Source organism: Accipiter gentilis, chromosome 25 (assembly GCF_929443795.1).
Source record: "Accipiter gentilis chromosome 25, bAccGen1.1, whole genome shotgun sequence".
In the NCBI taxonomy this organism is placed as follows: domain Eukaryota; kingdom Metazoa; phylum Chordata; class Aves; order Accipitriformes; family Accipitridae; genus Astur; species Astur gentilis.
This window is the reverse complement of record NC_064904.1, coordinates 17,202,439-17,214,789: the sequence shown is the minus strand read 5'-3', so window position 1 is coordinate 17,214,789 and position 12,351 is coordinate 17,202,439. Positions and strand designations below refer to the sequence as shown.

At 48.4% G+C, this 12,351-nt stretch overlaps 2 protein-coding genes across 4 annotated transcripts; one reads left to right on the top strand and one right to left on the bottom strand.

Moving 5' to 3' along the window:
* L3HYPDH (trans-L-3-hydroxyproline dehydratase) lies at nucleotides 1-3,789 on the bottom strand. The gene is made up of 5 exons (XM_049828640.1): nucleotides 3,226-3,789; nucleotides 2,751-2,920; nucleotides 2,292-2,414; nucleotides 1,269-1,410; nucleotides 1-497 (listed from the first exon to the last, which is right to left on the bottom strand). Exons 1-5 carry the CDS (start codon nucleotides 3,773-3,775, stop codon nucleotides 376-378), a joined length of 1,107 nt encoding a protein of 368 aa, XP_049684597.1. The 5' UTR covers nucleotides 3,776-3,789; the 3' UTR covers nucleotides 1-375.
* A 182-nt stretch (nucleotides 3,790-3,971) lies between these two features.
* On the top strand, nucleotides 3,972-9,912 carry JKAMP (JNK1/MAPK8 associated membrane protein). 3 transcript variants are annotated; one of them, XM_049828643.1, is made up of 7 exons: nucleotides 3,972-4,052; nucleotides 4,275-4,366; nucleotides 5,102-5,256; nucleotides 6,790-6,996; nucleotides 7,451-7,632; nucleotides 8,331-8,407; nucleotides 8,727-9,907. In XM_049828643.1, exons 1-7 carry the CDS (start codon nucleotides 4,040-4,042, stop codon nucleotides 8,943-8,945), a joined length of 945 nt encoding a protein of 314 aa, XP_049684600.1. In that variant the 5' UTR covers nucleotides 3,972-4,039; the 3' UTR covers nucleotides 8,946-9,907. The 3 variants fall into 3 exon arrangements, with proteins under 3 accessions (XP_049684600.1, XP_049684602.1, XP_049684601.1); XM_049828645.1 differs by lacking the exon at nucleotides 4,275-4,366 and having other exon boundaries at nucleotides 4,006-4,052; nucleotides 8,727-9,912; XM_049828644.1 differs by lacking the exons at nucleotides 3,972-4,052; nucleotides 4,275-4,366 and adding an exon at nucleotides 4,375-4,655 and having other exon boundaries at nucleotides 8,727-9,912.
* Nucleotides 9,913-12,351: the final 2,439 nt, after the last annotated feature.

Below are 12,351 nucleotides of genomic sequence, written 5' to 3'. Positions count from 1 at the left end.
TCCTCAGCTGGCATTTAATAGGAATCTGCATTTGAAATTAGTAATTTGCAGACATACAGAAGGCACATAGATTTGAAGATAGCTCTCCAAGATCGGCTCTGTTTTCTGTGAGTAATTATGGAAAAAAAAAAGAAGAAAAAGATTATGGCTTCTCAGAGTAGCCCATATATGCTAATCACATTGCACCCAATATGCTAATCACAACAGGAGAACACGCTCTGTTGTCCTGAAACATGGCAGACACTGTCACACCGCCAAAGGCTGTTCCTGTTGCTCTGGCATATTGCAACGAGCCGTGTGAAGCAGAACAGAAATGCGTGGGCAGGAGAAGTGCAGCACCGTCAGGGAGACTTTACCACTGCCCAGTGGCTCAGATCACTTGAAGAAGAAGCCATGTTTCAGCGGGTCCTCCTCTTCGACAGTGAAGGTGGCTGTACCAGTGTAAAAGGCTTCTCCCGAGACTTCCACGATGACAGCATTGTACTCCCCAAACTTGGCTTCCTGCAGAGGTATTAGGATCAGGACAGAGGCGACAGGAGGTTCTCCGCTCTCCCGACCCCTCGAAATGCCAGCACTACCTGGCACTGAGCACCCCTCACTGACCGCTCTGCCCTGCCCAGGTACACCCCAAAGTGCGCAGCAGCCTTTTTACACCTCACCTTGCCTGCATGAGCTCCACACACCCGCACAACTGCTGCTCCGACCTCACAAGGCCCCGCACTGCCACAGCGTGTGTTTGCCTTAAAGGAGGCCAACAAGCTGGCGGCTGCTTGCAGCCAAAGACCAAGAGCTCCCTGGGGCACATCCAAAACTTCACAGCCACGTGCTGCCAGATCCCATGGGGCCAGGGCCAGGCCTGGAAACCTGGATGCGCAGACCCAGCTTCTACATCTCTGAACAATGCGCTCAGCCTTTAAGCAGGGAAGAGAGGACTAAACCAGGAATCCACCCTTAGCTGCCACTGAGAATGGACCAGACTGATTTATCTACATCAGCATCGGAGATTTTCTCACCCCGGTCCTTTCCTGATGGCCGAGAGACAACTTGCAGGGAAGCCATGCAAGAGAACAAGGTCTTACTGTTGCTTGCTTCCCTAATAAAAAATCTTGAAGCCTGAGTCTTGTGGGAAAGCAAGACACCCAGGCACCTCCCTCCTTCCATACATCCTTCCCCAGGTACAGAAAGGCTTTTCTGCTTCTTCACTGACCCAAGGCAACAGGACTTTTCCAGCAGTCCTCAAGACAAAAGGAAAGTCTGGCACAAGTCACTTGCCTTCACTGCCTTCCCGGTGAACAAGGACCCCGTGGTGCTGCTCCGAAACTTTCTGGTCTGATTCAGCTGGATGAGTCCCTTATGGTACTGCAAGGCGATGCGAGCTGTCACACCTGAACCAGTCGGACTTCGGTCAATCTACATTCAGAAGAGAAGATGAACCAGCTCTAGTGTTTTGGGGTTTAATAGAAAACAATATTGCTTCTCTCAGTTCTCTTTGCCACCTTTATACTGCGCTTGGGGGAAACCCCTCTAGCCCAGGGTTTTCACCAGAATCTGGATATATCACAAATGAGAAGACAAAATAAGGTTTGGGGTACTTTTGGATTATGATCAGCTTTGGCAAACTTGTAGGGATGAATGATCTAATAAATGTTGAGGCTATTTGGGGAGCACTTGAAATCTTCCAAGCATCATAGCAAATGGACTGACAGGAGCAGAGGCTACCTTCCCCATTCTCACGTGTCAAGGTAGGATTAGTTCTCCTTACACTAACTGAGAGAGCTGCCGGCCAGCCTGGTTTTTAAAACCTCCAAAACCACAGTGTTGGCCAGCTTCCAAGGTGATCTGTCCCAGTGCTCCACACTGCTCACTGCTGGAAGTCCAACCAAAACTTCCCCTGCTATTTACATGACTGATACCTTACCCACTGCAGACAAGGTAAGGTCTCTTGCTCTGTTCATCCCCAGCAACTGTTCCCTAGACTGGGACTTTTAAGGACATGCACTATGTTGGGATCCCACCTCAGCCCCTGAACTCCTGGGAAACTCCCATCTATGGGACATGGGTATGAATGTTTTTTAAATGCCACTGTCTAGGATGTGCAGAAGTATTTCTGTCATTAGGAACTAAACTGGCATGTGTTAAGTGACACTCAGCTCTTCAGAGACATCACTGTAGCAGAAGCAACAATCGCTGCTCAAACCAAGAAGCAGCAGAGCTGCCCCTTGTCTCTGCAGTGGATGTAAGAAGGGAAAAAGGTGGTGCCTTGTGTGTCTGAGAAGAGCCTGTTTCTGTACCTGTTCGTCTGCAAACACACAGATGTTGGTGGTGGGCTCCTCACTAAAGGCGTCTTTCCCATCTGTCAGTATGGTGCCGTAGAGGAAAGCCAGGTCTTCACTTTCAGGGTGATGAAGCTTGAACTGGGAACAGCACAGAGAGATTCACCAACAGGCAACACAGCTAGGCAGTCAGCAGTACATGCAGCACAGCTTCCTCGAGAGACCAGAGGAAGGGGAGAAGGCCACAGTGCTGCGTTTCCACCTCTGCTTCTCCAGTAACAGAGACGGATGGAGCAGCAAGAAAGCGAGGTCCTTCTCACATCCTTGTGAGGCTGGAGGAGGACCCTGAAGTTCAACACGGGGTTGGAAGGGTGGGACTCCCTCCCACCTCAAGCGTCTTGGGGGAATAAAGGACCTCACCCTGGTGCAGTCACCCCTGAAGGGCACACGTTGGGGTACCACAGCACTCCGCCATACCTGTTTCTTCACCGCTTCCGTCACCACGCTCGCCGCATTGACGAGTTCTCTGGTCTTTGAGGAGCACACGTCAAGGCCCAGCTGCTTGGCGCTGAGGAAGGCGTAGAAAGTGCCACCGTAGCCGATGTCGACCACCACCTTCCCGTGACCAGGGACGTCGATGGCCAAGTCTGGGCAGGGAAAGGGAGGTCGGTGAGGAGGGGAAACCATGCCGAGTCATGGGCTCGCACGCAGAGCGAAGGGACCCAGCCGTGCACAAGGGGAGGGGACAATGACTTGAGCGCTCCCATGCCAGAGAGCAGCATGTGACACCTTATGCCATCCCTGGTGGCCTCTGAGGAACATCGGAATTGGGGAGGGATTTGCCAGACGCCCATCAGCCAAACCGCCAGCCCCCCAAACCCACAGCACGGCCACCACCAACCCCCTCCCCCTCCCCAACCCCAAAACCCATTGCGGCGGGCCTGGTTCCCACCAGTGGCGGCGGCGAAGGCGGGCACGCTGTGGAAGCGGACAGGGTTGCCGCTACGGCGGCCATCCCAAGGCACGAAGGCGGTGACGGGCCCGCAGGGGCAGCGCAGGCGGACGGCGGTCTCGGGGCTGCTGGGCTCCGCCACCAGCCCGTAGTCGAGGGCGAAGCGGCCGAGGGCCAGGACAGCGTGGCCGCACATGGCGCTGTAGCCGGCGCCGTGCAGGAAAAGGGCTGCCAGGTGGGCGCCGGCGGCGGCCGCCCCGCCGTGAACCACCACCGCCCCGTACATGCCGGCGTGGCCCCGCGGCTCGTGCACCAGCGCCCGCCGCACGTGGTCCTGCGTGGCCGCCACTTCCCGCCGCAACGACAGCAGCGACAGCCCCCCGCTCTCCGCCGCCTCCTCCGCCGCCTCCAGCCGCGGGATGATGCGCAGCGGCTCGCCGCCCGTGTGCATCTCCACCGTCTGCAGCACCAGGCCCGAGGGCGAGTGCGGCGGCAGCCGCCGGCCCGCACAAACCCCACCGGCCTCCGCCGCCTCCGCTGCCGCCGCCATCACCCTCGCCCCGGGGGGACGGGGCGGGGACCACGCGGGGCACGCCCCCAGCCCGCGGCCACGCCCCTCCGAGGCAGAGCAATCCCGCCCCTGCGTATGGCCTCGCTCATGGGCGGAGCAACCCCTCCCCCTGGGCGTGACCACGCCCACTCCACGTTCCTCTGACGGGAGGGGGGTGTAGAGCGTGTGTCCGCGCCGGAAGCGGAAGTGGCGCGTGCGGAAGTAGCTCGGCGGAGCGGGAGGGCCTTTTGTTGGGTTACCGGGATGTTCCGCTCCGGTAGGACGCGCCGGGCCGGGGGCAGCGGGCCCGGCGGTACCCGAGTGGGAGCAGGGATGGGGAATCGAAAGGGGAGGCTGTCAGCGGCTGGAGCGGGCCGGGGTGCTGCTCGGTGCCTCTCGGCTGCGGGGGGAGCCGCCGTGTGCGAGGCGGGGGGGCGGGGGGGGGGGGGGCAGATCGTATCGGAGCGCCGCGGTAACGCGGGCTGCGCTCTCCCCGCAGCTGTGGACATCCAGCCCGCCTGCCTCGGGCTGTACTGCGGCAGGACCGTCCTGTCGGTCAACGGCTCCGTAGAGACCTACGGGGACTGCGGGGTAAGTGCGGCGCCGGAGGGGCTCGGCCTGGGGAGGGGGGATGGCCCCGCTCCCTCCCGGGCTGGGCCTGGCATCGGCAGCGCGGGCCGGACCGCACCGCACCGCTGCGGAGGCTGATGGGGATCCTGCTGTAAGCAGCACCGCGGCCCGCAGCCCAGCCCCGAGGTGCCTTGGGGATCAGGGGGAGATGAGGCTGCAAAGGGCGGGCAGAGCTCCCTTGCCGAAAGCAGCAGCTGCTCGATGAAGCGTTTCCCGAAGGAGGTACTGAAGGCTCGGTGCTAAAACGGAGGTGAGCGGAGGGGCTGTGAAAGCTAGAAGAGAACGGGATGGTACGGAGAGCTGTGCTGAAATCGCTCTGTCTGCAGATTTTATTGGAGTACTAAGGGAGAGCAAGATCCAGGAAGGGTGGAATAAACAGGGAGCAAGAAACTCTGAGGGGCAGTGGTTGTGAGCGGCCTGGTGAGTGAGCTTAGTGATAACAGGACAGCAGGAGAGGAAAAGGGGGTCTTGGATGAAGCCTTTTAAACATGCTTCACCTTTGTTTATATTAAGAAGCAATAGCCAGAGAGAGCAAGGCCAGTGTAAGCTGAGAAATGGCTGGGGTTAATGTTTCATCTCTTTAAAAATCTGATACTTTTCTTGCCCCAGTACTACTTCAGGCTGTTTTTCTAGGAACCACAATGATTCATTATTGGTACTTAGATGCTTTGTAAACACAGTCTCTGCTTTTTGTAGGTATGCCCTAGAGGTCAAAGAACCGATGACAACAAAATCTGCCGGGAATGTATGGGATCTCCAGACCGCTATGACTGGCTGTACCTTGGCTTCATGGCCATGCTTCCTCTGGTTTTACACTGGTTCTTTATTGAATGGTATTCAGGAAAAAAGAGGTACGTATACCTCTTCTTCAGATAAGTTATTTAAAAATGGAAATCTCGTATCCATGAGTGATCAACCTGAGATGCTGAATTGAACTGTGCAGCAGTTCATGCTGTTGGTTGATGGTAGCACATAAGCTTTGAGCAGAGGGAGGGGAGCAGGGTTATTTACAAATACAAGAGTCCTTCGGGTCCTTCTTGCCAGTCACTGCCCTCAGGAGATGGTCCGTATCTCTTTAATGTGGTGTTGGCTGGTCCTTCTGGCAATTTGGGCTGGATTGAGTTTCCCAGTAGCGGGCAAGAGTGTGTATCCCCTCTCTCCTGGGCCAGGCCTACCACCTGCAGAGGCCCAGATCAGCAGTGCTGCACCCATGCAATGAGAGAATGAATTTGAGTTTTCTCTTTAGGAATATGTATACTGGGTTTTGGTCCTTATAGCATAGCTGATGTAACCTTTACGTCAGCATGGTACATCAAGGAAGTTCTGTAAAAAAGGAGTTTAAAACCACACTACATGTGGCCATTAGGTGCCAGACTGGAACTTTTAAGAAGTAATGACTCTGGAGTGTACTGAACGCTGAAAACATAGGGGACTGAGAGAGTTTAATATATTATTATATGCCATCTTTAGCAAGGACTTGCAGCTTTGAAAATTTTACTTATATCGTATGTAACAATGTTATCCCTTCTGAGACTTGCAGCTTTGAAAATTTTACTTGTATCCTATGTTGTTGCGGAGGATCCACAGGGGAAGTCACGCACAGACCAATGTGATCAAGTGAAGTCCAATTACTACAACTTTTAGCACAGTTATATACCTTATGTGCTTGTACACGCGCCTTATACAATACTCTAATCGGTACAATACCCCGGTTCACGCGACACTATCTTATCCTCTATTGGCTGTGCAAGCTTCTTCACGAGGTGTCCAGCAGTTACTTATTTCATTCTTCGGCATCCAGGAGTTGCTTGTCAGGCTCTTTTTATCTTCCTTTTTCCCAGCATACAAGGACACAGCGTCCTTGTCTGCTCCAGCACTTTGTAAACTTATGCTTCTTTCCCACCTAACGGCGGGATTGCTCACATGCCCTCGCCCAGCCAAGAAATCCTCAACAGGATGTAACAATGTTATCCCTTCTGAAACTTGCAGCTTTGAAAATTTTACTTGTATTGTATGTAACAATGTTATCCCTTCTGAGACGTGTTGTGTCTTATCCTCACTGCTGCTTTCTTTGAAACTGCAAGAGCATGAGTGTTGCCATCCCTCACCTGACAGGATGCTTATGCTACAGCAAGCTTTCATTTAAGAAGCTGGAATGTTGTTCAATCACATTTTGCACACTAAATCATCTGAGATTGTAAATGAGTTTTCACATTCAGCTTCAAATACTTAACTTTTTATTCAGAGTTGTCCTAACCTTGGTCACAGGGAATAGTAAGTCTGTAGAAGGTTTTGTACTGCATGGGCCTCCACTTCCCAGTCGGCATTCGAATTTCCTATAGGTTTAGCACGTTAGTAGTAAATCTCTCTTTTTCCTTCCACAGCTCCAGTGCATTGTTGCAGCATGTCACCGCCTTGTTTGAGTGCAGCATTGCAGCAATTGTTACGCTGCTCGTCAGTGACCCCGTCGGCTCTCTGCATATCCGCTCCTGCAAGGTGAAGAAGCTTTCGGACTGGTACACGATGCTTTACAACCCAAGTCCTGACTACATCACCACGGTGCACTGCACTCATGAAGCAGTCTATCCCCTGTGAGTCTAAAGGCATTTGTGCTCCTGACTGTCCTTTCCTTTTATACAAGCATGTTTCTGTCTGTGCCACTTCTCAAAGCTGCAAAAAGTGTTCAGATATAACTCAGACCAATGAGTATCAGTCCCCTGAAGTCTTTCATGCATTGGGCTGTTTTATGTGTGAAATACTTAGCAACACCTAATGACTTTCTGAGCCACCAAAGAAGGTGGCTTTGTCCAGGCTATTTAGCTATGAAGCGTAAGACTTCCTTTTTTTTCCCCTTTGCTGCATCTTGACCATTTCCACTAGGAAAAGTGAACCCGTCATTCTGTGTTTACATCCTTTGATTTTAAATTCTTTAGACTTGACTGACTCTAACCCCAAACTCTCTGGTTCTGAGTTGAGTCTGCAGGAGAAAAAGAACTGCACGTTTTAAGGAATTTCTTTTTTTTTTTTTTTTTGTTTTCCCCCCAGGTACACCATTGTGTTTATATATTACGCCTTCTGTCTTGTGTTAATGATGCTACTTCGGCCTCTTCTGGTTAAGAAAATTGCCTGTGGTTTAGGAAAGTCTGATCGATTTAAAAGCATTTATGCAGCGCTGTACTTCTTTCCTATCCTCACCGTGCTTCAGGCTGTCGGAGGAGGCTTGCTCTGTGAGTTCCTTCCTAGTAACACTCATAAATGCACCTATAAACACAAACAAACAAATGACTTATGGGAGGGAGGGAAGGGACATGACGCTCTTTTTTGCTTTGAGAATATGGACATAGTTTAAGGTTATTGTGAGGGGTCTTACCTGAAAATGTTGCTCAGTAGTAGCCCTGTCCTAACGAGGCTCCTGACCAACACTGCTTTCTCTGCCAGTGCTGCTAGAGACTGTCCTTTTCCCAGAAAGGGAGTAGAGCGGGTATGAGAGGAAATTACCTCAGAGGGAGTTAATTCCACTTCCTGCTAAGGCAGATTTTGTCTGATTTCAGGGACGGCTTATAGTATAAGTTTGGGGAGATCAGCTTTTTTTGGTTTAGCTTCCAGCATACTTGTCACTTGAAGGAGACAGGTGCCACAAAATCCCCACTCAGCCTGACTACTTTTCTTGTTATCTGCCTTTTGTCAACTAGTGATTTAAGTGTACAGTAATTCCTCCTAGAAATATTAGAAAAATTTTGAAAACCTAAGACGAAAGTGTTGAATAGTTGTATTGGACCCTTACTGCTGTGCGTGTTTGAGATGATAAAAGGCAGGCTGTAGTAGCTTAGTTTACTTCGCACCCATGGTTATATGTGGAAAAACTCTCTGCTGCAATGTCTATGGTGTTCTTTTTCCTGCTCATGTGTTCAATGTTTGCCTTTAGATTATGCGTTCCCATACATCATACTGGTATTGTCTTTGGTTACACTGGCTGTGTACATGTCTGCTTCTGAAGTGGAGGTAGGTAAACATGTTTCCTATGTTAAAACTCATAATATAAAATACTGGAATGAGCAGAGACCACTTCGTCTCTTGCCTTTTCTCAGCAGTGTATTCTGCATTTAAACCTCTTCCTTTATGACTTCTCCTCTTAGCTGGAGGAAGAAGCTCCTGCGAGAGTTCCCTCTTGTGGCGCACTGAGAAACTGTGTTATGTGCAGGAAGGTCTCAAACCCAGGAGGCTTCCCACAGTGTCTCTGCGCTTCCTAAGAACATCCCTTAAACATCAGGGACTAGGTAACAGGCTGAATGCTAACAGGATACTCTCTTTATTTTGCAAGTCTTTCAAGGATCTTCTTGTGAGGAAGAAAAGGCTCGTTGTCCTCTTCAGCCACTGGTTACTTCATGCTTATGGAATCATCTCCATTTCCAAACTGGATAAGCTTGAGCAGGACCTGCCGTTGCTTGCCTTGGTACCTGCACCTGCCCTCTTCTACTTACTGACAGCAAAGTACACCGAGCCGTCGCGCATACTCTCAGAAGGTGGAAATGGACATTAAAAGGAGCCCGTGCCAACAACGCTGTCCTAACGATCTGGATTAAGCAATTTTAGTACTTGTTACACTTTGGAAACTTCTGGTTTAAAAGAAGTTATTGATGTAGAAGACTTCTAGGTGAAACACCTCTCAGTGAGACTGTGTAATGTTAAAAAGCTGCACTTTGTATTCTTTGTGTCTCGTAGAGATCAAAGGGAATGTCTTTGCATCTATTTATCACTGTGAATCTGTATAAAAATCTTGTGCCACATCCTAGTACAGCAGTTTGCTTGTATATGTTTATTTCCTAATACAATATTTTAGGTGGTGTTTGAATAAAACAATAGAGCCTAGTTTTCAATAGACTTTAAGTAAAACAAATAGGGCTTGAATATATCATAGAGCTTCACGTACATAGGGCTTTCTCATCACATACTCTAGCTGCTATCCCCCACCAGTGAAAACAGACTTTTATCTTTCTTCCATCAAAAAATAAATCATGCTGAGCATGATTCCTCATGATGCTTTAGTCTGACTGCTAGGTAGAAGGAGAGGAAAAGTATAAAATTCTCTATAGTTTATGCTCTGTGTACTTCATGTATGGAGACCTCTTCCTGGAGAAGATTAAACAGTAGTAGTACCCTGCCCCCTAATGCTATTTTCTTATACCTTGATTATAAATTTCCATCTAAGATCAAAGATTTTCTTTTCCTGGTAGTTGTCAGCAACCCACTTGCTGTGGGTAAGCCTGTGAAGCATCTGTTCACTACATCTGGGTGAAGCCTTCTCTGCACCTTTCAGCACAGTCACCTTAGCTTCCTCCCGTGAGGGGGCTTTGTGCCCATTTCACCTGTGTATTGGTGGTGCCAGCTGCTCACGTTGCTTGCTGTGTGGGTGCAGCTGTACCCGTACTACTGTAAGAGCAGTGGTCAGGCAGGACTGGAGTTTAGCAGCGGAGAAAAGAACGGCTCTTTATGCAATATCACCGCTGCAATGACAAAAACTGCTGGAGTGACTGAAGTGCAAAACCAGCACAGATTTAATAAAAAGAATTGGAGATTGCTTATCTCCTTAAAGTGATACCATTATCTTTGCTCTACATTCATCAAAATCTATACTTCATGTGAACACCTTGCTAAGAATTGCTAGAATTTCTGAGGCTGTTCAGAAGTGAGCTTTTGGCCTTGCTGAAGCAAAATGTTCACTGACAGACTCTAGCCTTCTCTCTGAATTGTACAGGAAGATACCCAAGGTGCGTATCCCGTATGTTAGTCACCGGTAACTTAGTGCTATAGAGGGTCTAGAAGAAGATGCAGAGCAGTGCTGAAGGTCTAAACACAGAGGGAAGAGTAATCTTGATTTAAACTCTTCCTGCTGTATGGATCATTGGCTGTAGCAGTGCAAATAACTGTGTATTTCTACATTTAAGTGCAACAGTAATGCCTTTTCTATTCTATTACTTATCAACATTGGTAAGGACAGAGCCTGCCAGCAGCTCAGGGGCTTTGAGGGGTGTCATCTCAGCCAGGCTGCCTCGAGATGTCGCTCTCCTCTTTCTCCATTACATCTGAACATCTTTCCTGATGATAGCTTTTTTCCTTTGAAATGCCAATTGACAAGTTCACTGCTTCTAAAAATAGTGTGCAAACAAACTAGGTCTTGCATGCAGAAGTAAGGTTTTATTTAGGGATTAAGGAAGTAATTGATCTCCTTAAGGAAATCAAATGCTGTCTGTACTGCTATATACAATATGTACTTTGCAGACACAATCTAGACGACAGTTCTAAAAGTATGGTTTTAAAAGTCATGTGTTAAAATACCATTTCCATAACTGAGTCATAGGCCTATTTTTCTTTAAAATGTCCTAAACACAGTTTTGTGTCTACATTTGCACAACTGTCACGTCAGTACAGGCACTGTAGGCATGTGAGCAGCCAGTGCAGCACCGTCCAGGAAAAGCCCTTTGAAAAGGTGTGGTACTAAGGACCGCACACTTTTATGTGCATTTCTATGTATGGACTATATGTATTGGGTTTAAATGTTGGGCAATGTTAGCTGTAGTAAAGCGTACATCTTTCGATAGGTCTAGAGAATCATGTGTTGATTTTGAAGGCTGCAGAATGAGGGACTCTATTAAAAACAGAGCTTACAGGAAGGCAGTGTGCCCTGTGGACCATGCGTGGCATATCCAAACACTGACCTTCCTGCTGGGCTCCAGCGCTTTAGCCTTCAGCAAAACCTTCTCTCACTAGCATTAAAAAATGTAATGGCAGCCAAAGAGTTAGGTAGACGCAACTAAATTAATACATGCAGTTTTGAATGACTAAGCAATGTTTTTGTGCAGGCTCCTTGTGAAGGAACCTGCCCTGCACAACTGACACAGAAAATAATACTGGTGCTGGCTTTCAGATGAAGCAGGATTCTCTTCTGCTCTATGTTCACCATCCTTCCCCTCTCTGCCTGACTTCCTTCCAGGGCCATTCCCTTCCTCTGAAAATTCATCATTCCTTTCCCTGGTTTCCTGCCACACTACCCACACACAATGATTTCAAAGCAGCCTGTATGCCATAGCCTTTCAGCTTTAATATTTATAAAAACAGATTCTGAACAAGACAATGGTCATTCAGTGACCAAACCTGTGACTCATTACAAATGAGACCTCTGTGAAGCAACAAGTAACACAGGTATCTATAGGTCTGAGTTAAAAGGAGGCCCTGAAGCAAGTGATTGTATGTGCCCAGGGCCCCTGTGTAATACCACCTCTCCCCAAGACAGAAGTACCAAATATTGTTCATTTAAATGGAAACAGCAGTACAAATTGCCCACATGTAAAGTTCTAAAGAACATAAACAATTATCAATCATATAGTCCTATAGTGATAACCATGCAACCACAACCTGTGGGATTTGGGGGTCTGTTATCTTTATCTACCCTTTGTTGAAAAGCAAACATATAGTTCTGGAGAGACCAGTGATGCTCAGACTATTTTACAACACCCTCACTGTTATTATTACAACCCTTTAGAAAATGGAAATTAAAGATGATAATATCCAGACTGTGTTATAAAGCACGCCTAGTTCTTCTAATAAATGTACCACTAGGTCTCAATCTGCAGCAAAGTTATCAGATAGAACATGGCTGTACTACTTGTGTTTTATCACAAACTGCTAAGAATTAACATATTCTGGGATTTAAAAAAAAAAAAAAAGAAAAAGAAAAAACTTTTTAAAAGGTTGGGAAAAAAGTTTAGTGTATCTTTAAGTGATCATCCATTCTAGATTTTTTGTCAAACAGAGAAGTCAGTCCTTCCAGCTTATTTTTTAGCCTCCTATTAATATCACCAATCTTTTCCTCTCGTTGTTGAATTTTTCTTGTTAGAGCTGTCACTGTGTTCAGTACTTCCTGCTCATTCTCCAGAAATTCCTATAAA